The 14556-nt window shown below is 29.3% G+C and overlaps 1 protein-coding gene across 1 annotated transcript in view; it reads left to right on the top strand.

Annotated features, from left to right (window-relative positions):
* The window catches only part of LOC136089301 (uncharacterized), a 54851-nt gene extending 40658 nt beyond the window's left edge, over positions 1-14193 (top strand). The window contains exon 4 of the mRNA XM_065815241.1: positions 1490-14193. Within this exon, the coding sequence (XP_065671313.1) occupies positions 1953-7154 (5202 nt within the window). The 5' untranslated portion in view covers positions 1490-1952 and the 3' untranslated portion in view covers positions 7155-14193. The remainder of the gene's footprint in view (positions 1-1489) is intronic.
* The last annotated feature ends 363 nt before the right edge of the window (positions 14194-14556 follow it).

Below are 14556 nucleotides of genomic sequence, written 5' to 3'. Positions count from 1 at the left end.
AAGTTAAAAGTGAAAGAAAGAAAATAAATAATAAAAGCTGCTTTTACAATGTGGACTACTGTTAGTTTATTTAATATCGTGTCTTAAATATACAAAATAGCATAACTTAATAGCACCATCAACAACTTAGCAATACCCGTTATTATATTATTTATATTAAAAATAGTAGGTATGAGTAATCCAGCCCTAATTTTTATAGACTAAGTAACTTATTATGATTTAACGATCCCGGTACAATATATAAAATCGCTTGACATGCCAATGCAAGATTCTTGTAATATGGATCTTTTTTATTACCAGTAAATAAATTTTATTACAGAGATTTAAAAAATAAATATCGTCTCTGTAAAATATTGTTTTTTCTTAAGTGTATGAAATAATCCTTAAAATAAGAAAGATACTCTTTGATATTAAAACATCTTATTATTGACATGGTGAAGATGTCAGTATTTTAAGCACTAAAAATGCTTTAGCAAAAAGTTTGCAAAATATTATACCTACACATGTTATTTTTTGCTTATTTTCTAAAGCAAAGAAAAATTTTACTATTTCATCTCACGATAATATAGCTAATTTATTAAAAAGCAAAAATTTACCTGAAGCAAGTCAAGATTTTATAAAAAGTGCACCACCTCCTATTGAGGATAGTATACTAAACATTACTTCAAAGAAAATGTTTTTAAAAATATCAAAAAAAATCAATACATTAGCATTCAGCTTGCAAAAGTTTCTACGAGGCATTATAGCAATTTTTTTTTTCTATAAAATGTATTAGACTGGAAACCTTTCAAAGATAATAATTAATAAGAAACAGACACAAACAAGTAGCATAATTTTCAGTCATAACAAAGTATATAACTCTCTTGAACTTTAATGGAAGAAAGAAAATCTTAAAGAATTATAGAAAGTGATAAGGGACGTAGGTATAAAAACTTTTTTATTTTGTTTCGACGTAATACCGTACAAATTTCCTCAGTTTTGCGCACTAGACTTATCAGTTCCATTATATTCAAATCTCTAAGTACTTTAATGAGTTAATATGGTGCGCAAATAATGTTATATGCATATCTTAAAGTTCAAACAAAGATCTAATAGATTACGCGAAAGCTACCAATGGGCCACTACCAAACTTAAAGGTAATAAACATAGGTTGTGATTTATTTAACACAACAACTAAAAAAACTGAATTTAATGAAAAACCATTATTTATTAACAGAGATTTTATTCTAACAGTAAGTATAATTGATCCACGCAAAGATAATGTAATTCTTAATAATGTTTGGAAAAAATTTTATGAATATGATAGCAAATATTGCCCTTTATTAGTTTTAGTAGGACATAATGGTTAGTTGTGTAATGATTTGCAATCTATATTAAAGCAAAAATACTATATAAATAAACGCATTATTGTAATAAGTAATGCAAATTATTTTGTGCTTGAATGGCTTTATAAAAACTTTTTTCTGAAATTCCTTCTTTTTTTATGAAGGTTGGGAATTCCTGTAGCTGAGAGTCTTTATTGCGGAAAATATTGTATATCATCTAACACCAGCTCTTTCACTGAAGTTCATGTCTGGCATTGAAAGAAGATTTTCAAGGTTTCCTCAATTGCATTCTTGAGTTGTTATTTACACGAGTTGAAGCCATTATCTAGAGAAGAAATAACTTTATAGAAATAATAAGCAACTAAAATAAGCATTTATTTTTTTACTGATTATGAAACGCTTAGTAGTATTGCTCGAATCATAAAAGGCAATATTAGAGTAATAACACGTTTATTTCATCAATTAGAAAGACTGATGAAAATTAACAACACGACATCTATTAATACTGATTTAGTAAATGCTGCTAGAGAAGATTTGGTAATAGGTACATAACAGCAATAAACAATTAACGGAAACACACGACATTAGTTCGCAAATTCACACTTTGCTTATTTAATCATTTGGATAATGAAATTAGCAAAAGAACCGTTAGCTACAGAAAGTAACATAAAGTTAGAAGGTTTTGAGAATGAAGTTCAAGATTCTAATCCCACTGCATTTGAACAATTAAAAATATGTCTGAACAAATACTATCAAGAAAACGGTTATTTTAATGGTTTTTTGCCTCATGAATTAGATAAATACTCTGTACAAGATAGTTATGTCAATCTAAGGACTAGAGAAAACATTTATGATAAAGACCAAGATACATCAGAAAAAGCTGAAGATATGGAATTAATATTAGAGAATTTATTTGATAAAATAGACGACAAAGAAATTAAGTTAATTTCTCTCTACGGTGGGGCTGGAACAGGTAAAAGTGCATTATGTCAATATCTATCAGTTAGATGGAGTAAAAAAGAATTATGGCAGGCGCAGTTTGATCTGGTTATATTATTATCTTCAAAGGATGTAGTGGAAGGTAAATTAAAATTCGAAGAATACTTTTTTAATAAATATTGTCATGACTTCAAATTAGAACACGATGGTAAAGATGACATTAAGAGTTTGATAAATGAGTTGTTTAGATCTTCAAAAATACTTCTTGTTATAGAAGATTATGATTTACTTAATAGTAATAATCAGAAAACACTCTTAGATTCCCTATCTACTAATATATTTTTAATAGTTACATCTAGATTAAGGTTATCATTACAAAGTATAAGTTTTGATCGGGAATTAGAGAGTGTTGGTTTTACGGAAAAAGATAGTATTGAGCAATACATCAAGAAAACATATGATTTGCAGGCAAAGAATGTGCTAGCTTTAGTAGCATGTAAGACTATAGATAAAATAGTATCTCATCCAGTGTTTAAAGAAATTTTAAAACACCCTAAAACCAAAATAATTATGTCATGTCCAATTGAAAATATATCGAAAAGTGATCGTATAATGTTTGAGTGTTTCACTGAAACAACTTGTATTGAAAATGATAAAATTAAGGATATCATAGAGCAGTACTATCAGTCAAAAATAGACAAAGTACTTAATTTTTTAAAATCAAATAAAGCAATAGAAGAAATGGCCCGTACACCAATGTATCTTAAGTTGATATGCTTTGCTTTTGATGAGTTTTCTGATAGTGAGATAAATTTTTCCAGTCCCACAATCACTATGCTGTATAGAGTGGCTGTGAAAAAATTATTTGAGTCTAAATATTCCTCAATAGATTCACATGAAGAGTGCAAATCTCTACAAAATAGTCTTGAAGATATTGCTTTCAAAAAAGTTTTAGATGAAAGTGGATTCAAAAAAAAAAACAGTGAAGATTTTGGTGAAAAAATAATTACTGAGATTGATGGCATAATGAAAAAGAATGGAAGAGGAGAGATAGATTTTGCACATCCTACATTTCAATATTACTTTGCAGCACAGTATATTGCTCAAAATATAACCACCGACAATATTAGAGAACTAATCAAAGAACTTAAATATAATACTCAATATGAAATAATGTGGCAGTACGTAGCAGGAACGTTGTATAAAAGAGGTGAGACAGAGGAAAAACAGTATACTTCTCTAGTACAATTTTGGCATTATATAGAGATCTTACCGAGAGACTTAATAGGATTTAGGCATGCAAGCCTAGTTATAAGATGTTTAAATGAATGTACATTTGATAAATTAAACCAAGTTTATGCACCAGTGTATAGTAAATTGCTAGAAGATATAAAAAGCTGGGCATTATCAATAGATATTACTGAATGTTTAGAATCTGCTCCTTATGTTTGTGAGGTGCTAAGAAAAGAACAAAATTTTGCAAAAAAATTGCTAGACAATTTTAAAGATCCAGAAAAGAAACTATTCACAATACATATCTCAGGTATTATTGGAGGGGAAGAACAGGAGCTTATAGAAGCTGTCTTAGAAAGAGTAAAAGACAAAACAGAGGAAGGGATCATAAGAACTACGGCCATAAAAGCTTTATATCAACTAAAACAAATAAGTGATGAAAAAGTTTATAAAGTACTACAAGATATAGTAAGAGAAAATACTGGTAATGGTAAAGAAACTATAGAACAAAAGGGAGTTAACGAGATTGAATACTTAAAAAACTCTGCTGCACGTGAATTAATAAGCATTAATAGAGTTAATGATGAGTTAATTGATGCTTTAGTTAATAATCTTAAAAATTCGGTTTCAAAGATTAGAGTTGTTGCTACCCAATTGTTAGGTAAATTAGGCAGAAATGAAGACAAAAATGGCGAAAAGATAAAAAAAAATCTCATTGATATTTTAAAGAATGCTGAAAAATCCGGTTCCTTGCAGAAAGTAGCTGTAGTACAAACTATAGGCATCATTGGACTAAGCAGTAACGATTTAATATCGCCTTTGTTAGAAAGAGTAAATGATGTTGAAGAACAAGGGCAGGTAATATATGAAGCGGTATTATCTTTAATAACTTTAAATAAGGATGTTACTGATGAAATCAAAGAAAGTTTATACAATTATCTTGGCCTTTATCAACGCGACGATAAAATTATAAACCTTCGAAGAGAATATGCTATAAAATCTTTTGTTGCTTTAGGAAAGAAATATCACGATAAAGTAATTAAATATTTATATAATAAAATAGCAGAATTCAGAATTCAGAATATTAGTAGCAAACAATATACTACTAAAAGTTCAGCTTTAAGAGTTTTAGGAGCAATAGGTTGTAATGATGAAAAAATCATCGCTATTCTAAAAAAGGTACATGAGAAAGACAGATATGATGTAAAAAAGTCTGCTGCCATAGCTTTAGTAGGGTTAAAAGATATAGATGAAGATGTCATTAAAACTTTAACTGATACTGTTTCTAGTACAAAGGGTAACCCTTATATAAAGAGTGAAGCAGCACAATTATTAGGTAAATTAAAAAAACAGTTTCCTTATGTTATTTCCACTTTAAAAGACGGTCTAAGTAACGAGAATGGGAATATAGGAAGTGCTTGTGCAAAGGCTTTAACCGGCGTTAAAAATGAGGAAGTGACAAATGCTTTAATTTCTGCTCTTAAAGAAAACAAAAATTCTTATGTGAGAAGTTTTGCTGCACAAGCTTTACAAGGTGTGGAAGATTGTGATAATAAAATATTATATGCTTTAAAAAATGCATTACAAGATGATGAATCTAATGTACAAAGTTCAGCCATACAGTCTTTAGCTTGTTCTAAAACAAAGGATGAAGAAACAATCGAAGCTCTAATCAAAGCTCTAATAACGAAAATTGGTAATGATAATTATTATGTACACCGTTCTGCAGTTGAGTCTTTAGTAGTTTTGATACAAAGCAACTCAAGTAACATTACAACATTGTTAGATATATGTCCGAATAAAATTCAGCGTTACCTGTATAAATTATGTGTTTTAAGCGAGGAAAGTCTTTCAGCTGCTAGATGCGAAGGAGTTATCACTGTTAAGCTTGAGGAACGTAATAAATTGTTAAAGCAATTTAAAATTAACCTTGAGATATCAGAGTTTTACCTGAAAAAATATCCTCTGGGGTATAGTAGTATATTGAAAATTCCAGAATATACTAAACTACATATTGCTGCAGAAAATGGAGATAGTGAAGCAGTGCAGACTATTTTAACAGAAGGTAAAATTTATATCAATGACCAAAACAACACAAATGGAAACGCTCCTTTAATGGTTGCTGTTCAGCAAAATAAATATGAAACAGCAAGAATACTAGTCAAGAACAAAGCTGACATTAATCTCTTTAACAACCAACCTAGAGAACATGCTGTACCTAAACAAAATTATAATGTAATTGATATCTTGTTTGATCAAATAACGGTTGGTAAAAAAAATCCTGAAATTTTATTAAAATCATTATCATATTTAAAAGGTATTTTAAAAATGATGATGGATTTAATAAAAGCTCGCCAACCAATAAACTTAGAAATATTGAGTAAAACAATATTAGACATTAAGAAAGATCCTACTTTTTTCGATCGGGCATTGAGTCGCCTGGTTGGATTTGAAAGTATAGATTCGTTATTGGAAGAGAATGTAGGCGATGATCTTGATAAAAGGCAAATTACAAGAAAACAAATTTATAAATTTTATATTGATAACATTGTATCAATGAAAAAAGAGAATCAGAAGAAAATTGAAGCAAGAGGTGATGATCCTATTATCGTGTTGGCAATAAGAGCTTCCTTTTACTTAAAAAAGCTATTGGAAAATAAATTAAGTCCTGAATATACCAGGATGCTTGAACAAGAGTTTTTAACGGTTTTGGAAATTTTAACGAATATAAAGATAAACGCTTATTGTTATAGTGAGCATTGGGAACATCTAAACACTTCTGATTTAGCAACATCATCTTCTTCAGATTTTTCAGATTTTCAAAAAGATTTACTAATGGTTGATAAACTTTCAGAGGTATCAATTTTAAATTTAGAAAGCATCATTAAAATAGCTCTAACTTCTTCACATGCAGATAATATATTATTCCAGATAAAGGAGTTAAAGATATCAAATGAATATTCTTGCTCTTTTTCGTATGAATATGCTGAACGGTCTTCGGATAAATTTGCTATTTCGGAAGGACATATATTATACATAAATTTCAAGAAAATAGAGAAAGACAAGGTATTACTTCGTATAGACAATAGACTTGATTCAAAACAGCTTGGAGAGCCTTGGGTAATAAAAAATAAAGATGGTGTTCCACTAATAAAACCTTACTTACTAGGCATAATTACAATAGATAACAATGCAAATTCTAATAAACTGAAAAACTATATTTATAAGGCATTATGGAACAGTTTTACTACTGTAGAGGTGGATTATGGTAAATGTAAAAATAATGATATAGATATAACAGTAATCACAGATATAAAAAATATACTAAGTAAATTGCTCAAAGATACGAACCCAATTGAAAAAGCAATAATAAACATGATAAAGAAATTACAAGAGCAAGAGGAATCAAATAATATATTGCAGCAAAGACAGGTTGCTTTAAGCAAAGTTATAGATTCTATATACACTGACAGTTTTATTAGAGAAAAAGAATATATAAATATTGAAGAAAAATGGCCTTCTTTTGTGCTCCAAGCAGGATCAGAGAATTGTATTTTGAGTGGACATAGTATGGGAGTGAGGGTGAGAGGAGGAAAAGATTTTTTTAAGTTAGTAAGTGATTATGAAAAGGAGCAAATACATAGGACCTCAACCTAATCAGTGAGTTGCAATTAAGCAACTAAAATTATAATATATTTAGTAACGATGAAGATGTTTTGGTAATAGATAATTAATAGCGATGAATAATTAACAAAAATACACGACAATTAATTTGCAAATTAACACTCTGCTTTTATATTTATTGGATAATGATTTTTGAACAATTTCTTTTGCTTTATACCATTAGAATTAGTATACTTGATTTTGTGTCGGAGAGATAATAATAAAAATAGTAATTTAGATAGCATAGAAAAATAAAGTCAAAATTAAAAAATAAAACTTAGGCATTACGAATAGAAAGAGCAAAAAATAAAGCTAAATTTGCATAAGAAGCGATAGCTACATAAAATAGCACCAGAAGAAGCTGAAGATTTAAAATTGATTTTAGAGAATTTATTCGATAAAATAGACGAAAAAGAGATTAAAACAGTTTCTCTATTCGTAGGAGCTGGAACAGGTAAAAGTGCATTTTGTCAATATCTTTAATTAAATGGAGTCAAATAGAATTATGGCAGGTCCAGTTTAATCTGATTATATTATTATCCTAAAAGGATGTAAGGGAAGAAGCAGAAAAAAATTCAAGTAAAAAGCGTTTTTAATAAATATTGTCATGACTTATACTAAGAACACAATAAAAAAGATAGCTTTAAGAGTTCGATAGAGTAGCTTCAGTAGCAAGTAAGACTATATATAAAATAGCTTCTTTTCCAGTGTTAAAAGAAATTTCAAAACAACTAAAAACCAAGATGGTTATGTCATGTACGATTGTGAAGAAAATAGCAAATGATCATATATTGTTTAAGTGTTTTGAGGAAACGACTTTTATTCAAAATGATGAATTTGAGGAAATCATAGAGCAGTACTATCAGTCACAAAAAGAAAAAATACTAGATTTTTTACAATCAAACAAAGCAATAAGAAAAATGGATCTGTACACCAATTTATCTTAAGTTAATATGATTTGCTTTCGATTAGTTTTCTAATAGTACGATAAACTATTCCAATCCCATAATCACTACGCTCTATACTATGGCAGGGAAAAAGTTGTTAGAGATGAATCTTTTTTCAATAAATTGACGAAGAAAGAAAATTTCTGGATTAAAAAATCAAAGAACATAAATATTATATTCAATATAAAATAATGTGGCAGTACGTAGCAGGAACGTTGTCTAGAATAGTTAAGACAGAGAAAAAAAAGTATATTTCTCTAGTACAATTTTGGCATTATATAGAGGAATTACAGAGAGACTTAATAAGATTAAGGCATACAAACCTATTTGTTAGATGTTCAAATGAATGTACATTTGATAAGTTAGACCTAGTATATGCACCAGTGCACAGGAAATTTTTATATGATATGAAGAGCTGGACATTATCAATAGATATTACTGAATGTTTAGAATCTGCTCCTAATGTTCGTAAGATGCTCAGAAAAGAACAAAATTTGGCAAAAGACTTACTAGACAATATTAGAGATCCAGAAACGAAATTATTCATATTACATGTTTCAGGTATTATAGGATGTAAGGAACAGGAACTTATACAAAATATCTTAGAAAGAGTATAAGATGAAACAGAGAAAGGGATTATAAGAACTACGGCTATAAAAGCTTTGCATCAACTAAAATAAATAAGTAAAATTAAAGTTATTAAAGTGCTAAAGATGTTGTAAGAATTACAGTGGTAATTGTAAAGTAATTAAAGCAAGACATAGAGTTGTTTATGAAATGGCACACTTAAAAAAATGAATTAAGGGGAATAAATAGAGTTAATGAAGAGTTAATTGATGCTTTAGTTAATAATCTCAAAAATCCGGTTTCAAAGGTTAGAGTTGTTGCTACTCATTTGTTAGGTAATTTAAGCAGAAACGAAGACGAAAATAGCAAAAAGATTATACAAAATCTCATTGATATTGTAAAGAATGCTGTAAATTTAGATTCCTTACTGCAGAAGGTAGCTAAAGTACATTTTATGGGCTTCGTCGGACTAAGCAGAGAAGGTATAAAATTGTCATTGAAAATGCTATAAAATCTTTTGTAGCTTTAGAGAAGAAATATCACGATAAAGTTTTTCAATATTTATGTGTAAAAATAGAAGAAGTCAAAGAAGTACATATTGCTCTTGGCTCTCGTTAATCCGTTTTAGGAGATATAGATCATAATGATGAAAAGATCTTTGCTTTTCTAAAAAATGCACACAAAAATGATAAGTATGATGTAAAAAACTAGGCTACCTTAGCTGTAGTAGGGTTAAAAGATATAAGAGAAGATGTTTTTTTTACTTTATATTCAACTGTATCTATTCGAAAAGGTAACCATAATATAAATGGTGCAGCAGCAGATAATTTAAAAAAATATATACACCAGTCGTTTCAACTTTAATGCAAGGCCTAAGTAACAAGAATGGGTGTATAGGAAGTGTTTGTGCACAGGCTTTAAACGGCGTTGGAATTGTGAAAAATACTTTAAGTGAAAAATACTTTAAGCATTGCTCTTGAAGCCAATGATTCTTATGTAAAACATTTTGCTGCACAGGCTTTACAAGGTCTGGCTTAAACTTGGTAAAATCAATATAATAGATGCTTTAAGATCTACATTACATTGATCCTGAACTTCATGTACTAAGTTCAAATATATAGGCTATTCTAAACCGAGCGATCAAAGAATAATCTCAACTCTAGTAAACAAAATTGATGATAAAAATTTTATGTATACCGTTCTGCTAATGAGTCCTCATTAGTTTCGATACAATACAACTCAAGTATCATTGAATTATTGTTAAGGTATCGTCCGAATATTATTCAACGTATACTGTATAAATTATGTGTTTTGAGCAAGAAACGTCTATCAGCTGCTAGATATAAAGGAGTTATCACTGTTTCGTGAGAAATACGTAATAGATTGTTTGAACAATTCAGAACTAACCTTGAGATATCAGAGTATTACCTGGAAGGATAATTTGTGGGGTATAGTAGTATATTGAAAATTCCAGAATATACAGAACTACATTTTGATGCAAAAAAGGGAGATAGTGATGCAGTGCAGATTATTCTAACAGAAGGTAAGACTAACATCAATGACCAAAATAACAAAAATAAAAAGTCTCCTCTAATTGTTGCTGCTTAGCATAATCAAAATGAAATAGTAAGAATACTTGTCAATAGAAAGCTGACATTAATCTCTTTAATAGCAAATTTTGAGATGGTGCTGAGCCTAAACAAAATCATAATGTAATTGATATCTTGTTCGATCAATTAAAGCTAGAGCCTAAAAATCAAGGTATTTTAAATATGATGATGATTTTAATAAAAACTCGCCAACCTATAAACTTAGAAATATTGAGTAAGACAACATCAGACATTAAGAAAGATCCTACTTTTATCGATCGGGCATTGAGTCGTCTGGTTGGATTTGAAAGTACTAATTCTTTATTAGAAGAGAATATAAAAGATAAATTAAATAAAATTCCCATTACAAAAAGAAAAATCTATCAACTACATCTTGATTACAATGAAAAATCTTAAAATAGAACATCTGGCACCAATTGATGCAAGTGATGAACATCCTATTGTCATATTAGCAATAAGGGCTTTCTTCTACTTAAAATTGCCATTGGAAAATTAATTAAGTCTTAAATATAACATAAAGCTTAAACAAGAGTTTTCAACGGTTTTGGAAATTTTAACGAATATAAAGATTAACACTTATTGTTATAGTGATTGGGCACATCTAAAAACTTCTAATAATCAAAGTGATAGTGATGGCAATACAAGAGACGTTATGACACAGTTGTTTTTTTGTTGGTTGGACTACAATCTCATCAAATACTTATAATCCACTAACATTAGATGCGTTTTTGAATTCTTCAATTCCAATAAAAGGTAAAAAGCCAGCGCAGTAAATATAAGGTTCAATAAATTCGAAATCTGAATTAAGGTCTACCACATCTTCTGTTATAAAAGTTAGTCAAGCGCAAGCAGTCAGAAGATCGTATGCTGAGACTTATGTAATGGTTTTTATAGAAGCTTTATTACAGAGAGGAGGGTTATAGATAAAGATGGTCGAGTCAATCAATTTAATAAGATACTTTCTCCAAAGCAAACAATACTAGAAAGAGATATTAAACAATCAGAAGCTGATGATTTGGTATTAGAAGTTGCAAGTATACAACCTGGTTAACAATTATTGATACCAGTTATTATTCCTAGTCGAATGCATTTGGTAACATTACGAATCAGAGGCTATGTATATGGTACATTATATTTGAAAGTATATGAATCTAGAGTAGATCGTTACAAAGTAAAAACAAATAATCTAAGGAGTTTGTTAAAAGCACAATTCCTAACAAAAATTATAACAGCAAAAATGGCTACAACTCCTATTATCCAGCGTGATGACGTATATTGCGTGGGATATGCTGCACGTTTAATTATTAATCTACCACTTTCAACTCGACCAATTAACACTCATAAAAATATCTGGAGTTAAAGAAATTTGAAAGATCAAACATTAAGAGCTGAGGAATTTAGTATTGTCAATACAGCGAAAACCTTTCAATCATGAAAAAATCGTTCACCTTGATGAACTTAGTGCAGCAGAGTGTAAGAGCAATGCACAAGAATGATTCCGTGCAAGAGGAGTGATATTGGAAGATAAAAAAAAGAATACAGATACTGCAAACAATAAACACATTAACTCAAGAACAAAAAATTGAATTGCAAAGTCTCTTAGAGTCAGTAGGGTTAGAACTTTAAAAATTACTGTTAGGTAGAGTAGATCCAATAAAGCATTTTCTTGCTATGTTAAGGAAGTTTAGACTAGACCACAATATACTCAAGAAATTTATCTTTAAACTTGATGAATATAGCGAATTAATAAAAACTGATGCACAAGGCAAAATAGTATTACCTGAGCGAGACGGCGATTCCAATATTCAGGATGATTTAGAGATAAAACAAACAGTAACGCTGTTAGAAATGACCTGAAAGGGTATAAGTAGCGATGTAAAGTTTTCAGAGCAGCTCTATTTAAAAAAAGAAAATGCGGGCACATTAGTAAGGCTGAGCATATATGGAGATGCGTTTTTAATTATATCATGTAAGTGCAATGAATATGCTTTTGGGAATAAGAATAGCAGGCTTAAGTAATACAAAGAAATCAGGAGTTAAACTCTTCCCGAGTCATAATATCAAAAATAGCAGTCAGAAAAGTTCTGTGTATAAAGTAATAAGTTTATTTGCACATGAGAGTGAACAACATGAGTTAATGACAATGTCATTACTGATTTCTTTTCAACAAGAAGAGGATGTAATGCATTGGGTAGGAGTTATCTCTTATTTCAAAGATGAAGTAATAATAGTAGGTTATTTAGATCCAGAGATTCAGAAGGCATCAATTGTATTAAAAGAAAGTATATTCAAATAGTTACAAATACATAACCCACAAAAATAATATTATTTAGTACAAAATCAGTAGATCAGCAACGTTATAATGATTGCGGACCTGAGCTGATAGAGAATTTTGTATAATATTTAACTAGTACAAGAGCTGCACAGGAGGCGGCAGTATACATACATTCACTATTATTAGATAATACATTAGTAGATCTGATTGAAAGTGCGCTGAAAGTCTGAGAAAATTTTAAAATTACAGGATATGCATTTAAGTGCATAACACACAATTACTATGTTTGAAGATTCAGTTTTGCTAGTAGCATATAAGGAAGTTAGCTCTAGTCAAGCGAAAGTAGCATTAATTGCGCAAAATACTGTTGCTATTTTATCAATACAATCTGGTAATTTTGGTGTAGTAAGCTCTACTGCATTAGTAGGATTAGGTAGTAGTGGATATAATTCACCTGAGCAACAATTTCAAAGTCAAGGATCAGGTTTCTTTACGGTTATTCATAGAGTTATAGGCCCAGTAAGAAGCACATTAAACAATGGTTTGATGAATATGGGTAACGCTATAATCGATGTGATTATGCAGAATGTTTATATCAAGTCTAAGTTGATTAATTATGTATATAATGATGAGTTATCAGTTATTAAAGCAGTAAGTAATAAACCTTATACACAGTTATTTACAACTTCTGATATTCAATCATTATTACAGAAACATCCAATCCAGTGGAGTGAAAAAGATTTTAGAAAAATAAAAAAATGCAGTGCACCCGGATAAACGTGGTAATGATGAAGGTTTTCGTACAACAAATGCATTTCAAGAGTAAGTAGGGGATGAAGATCACATGTATCAAAATCTTTTACTTAAGTTATTAGCTAATATCCGAACTGTAATCCACAAAACGACAATAGGATTTAAGAATCCTGATACTACTGTTGATACAGCAAGATTATTATATGAACCTAAATTACCATGAAGAATATGGACAAGCATTAAATGCTATTGCAACTATAATTGGTTATATGGCATTACCTAGCTACCTAGCATATACAGCAATACCATATCTTAGTCTAGTATACGATATTTGCATGGCCGCATATACTGGTTTTAGTGCCATTACTAATGCCTATTCATTTAATAGAAAGACGTGATATTTAGAGTAAACTTAGATCAACTATGGCATATCGTGACTTAACACAAACTTTATCAACTTCTTCATTACTGCAACTATATGATCTTGCGATTATCACTAAAGGAAATGAGCTTCAACTTAGCAAAATTGCTTTTACAGCAGAGAAAGAAGCTTTAATAAGCAAATTAGTAGAAGAAAAAGGAGAGTTTTGCCAAAAGCTGTATGATTACATCTACAAATCATCGTTTGAAGAAAAATATAATCTATTAAATCAAGTACTACAAGGTAGTATCACTAAAGGAGAAGCTAAAGCCTTAAAAACCAAACACTTATCGATAAATTTAAGAGGTCAAAGTTATAAACGTTGTAAGGAAATAAAAGATACTGCAAATGATAGAAGTAATGATGGAACTAATATTGCACCTTATTATTGTTATAATAAAGAGAAATAGGTATTTGATCATATTGTAAATGATGATACAGATAGATTAAAGTCATTGAACATTTAGCTTAATTGTAAATAATCATTAGTGATATAAACGTCATAACAAAAAATTTATTTAGTATAAAATTGTAGTTGAAGAACCTTAAATTTAATTAATTTTAAGCTAAATTTAAATATAGATTGTAGCAAATAAACTAATAGCCCCAAAAAACAAATATCGTTTTTGAAAAATATTGTTTTTTCTTAAGTATAACGAATAATACTTGAAAAATAGAAAGATATTACAGCATCTTATTATTCGACATCTTTGATATTACAACATCTTATTATTGGCTAGGTAAAGATATTTGTATTTTAGGCATTGTTAAAAGTTTTAGCAAAATTTTTGCTACATAATATACCTAAACATGTTATTTTTTT

Source organism: Hydra vulgaris, chromosome 13 (assembly GCF_038396675.1).
Source record: "Hydra vulgaris chromosome 13, alternate assembly HydraT2T_AEP".
Classification (NCBI taxonomy): Eukaryota; Metazoa; Cnidaria; class Hydrozoa; order Anthoathecata; family Hydridae; genus Hydra; species Hydra vulgaris.
This window is presented reverse-complemented; position numbering and strand designations above follow the sequence as displayed.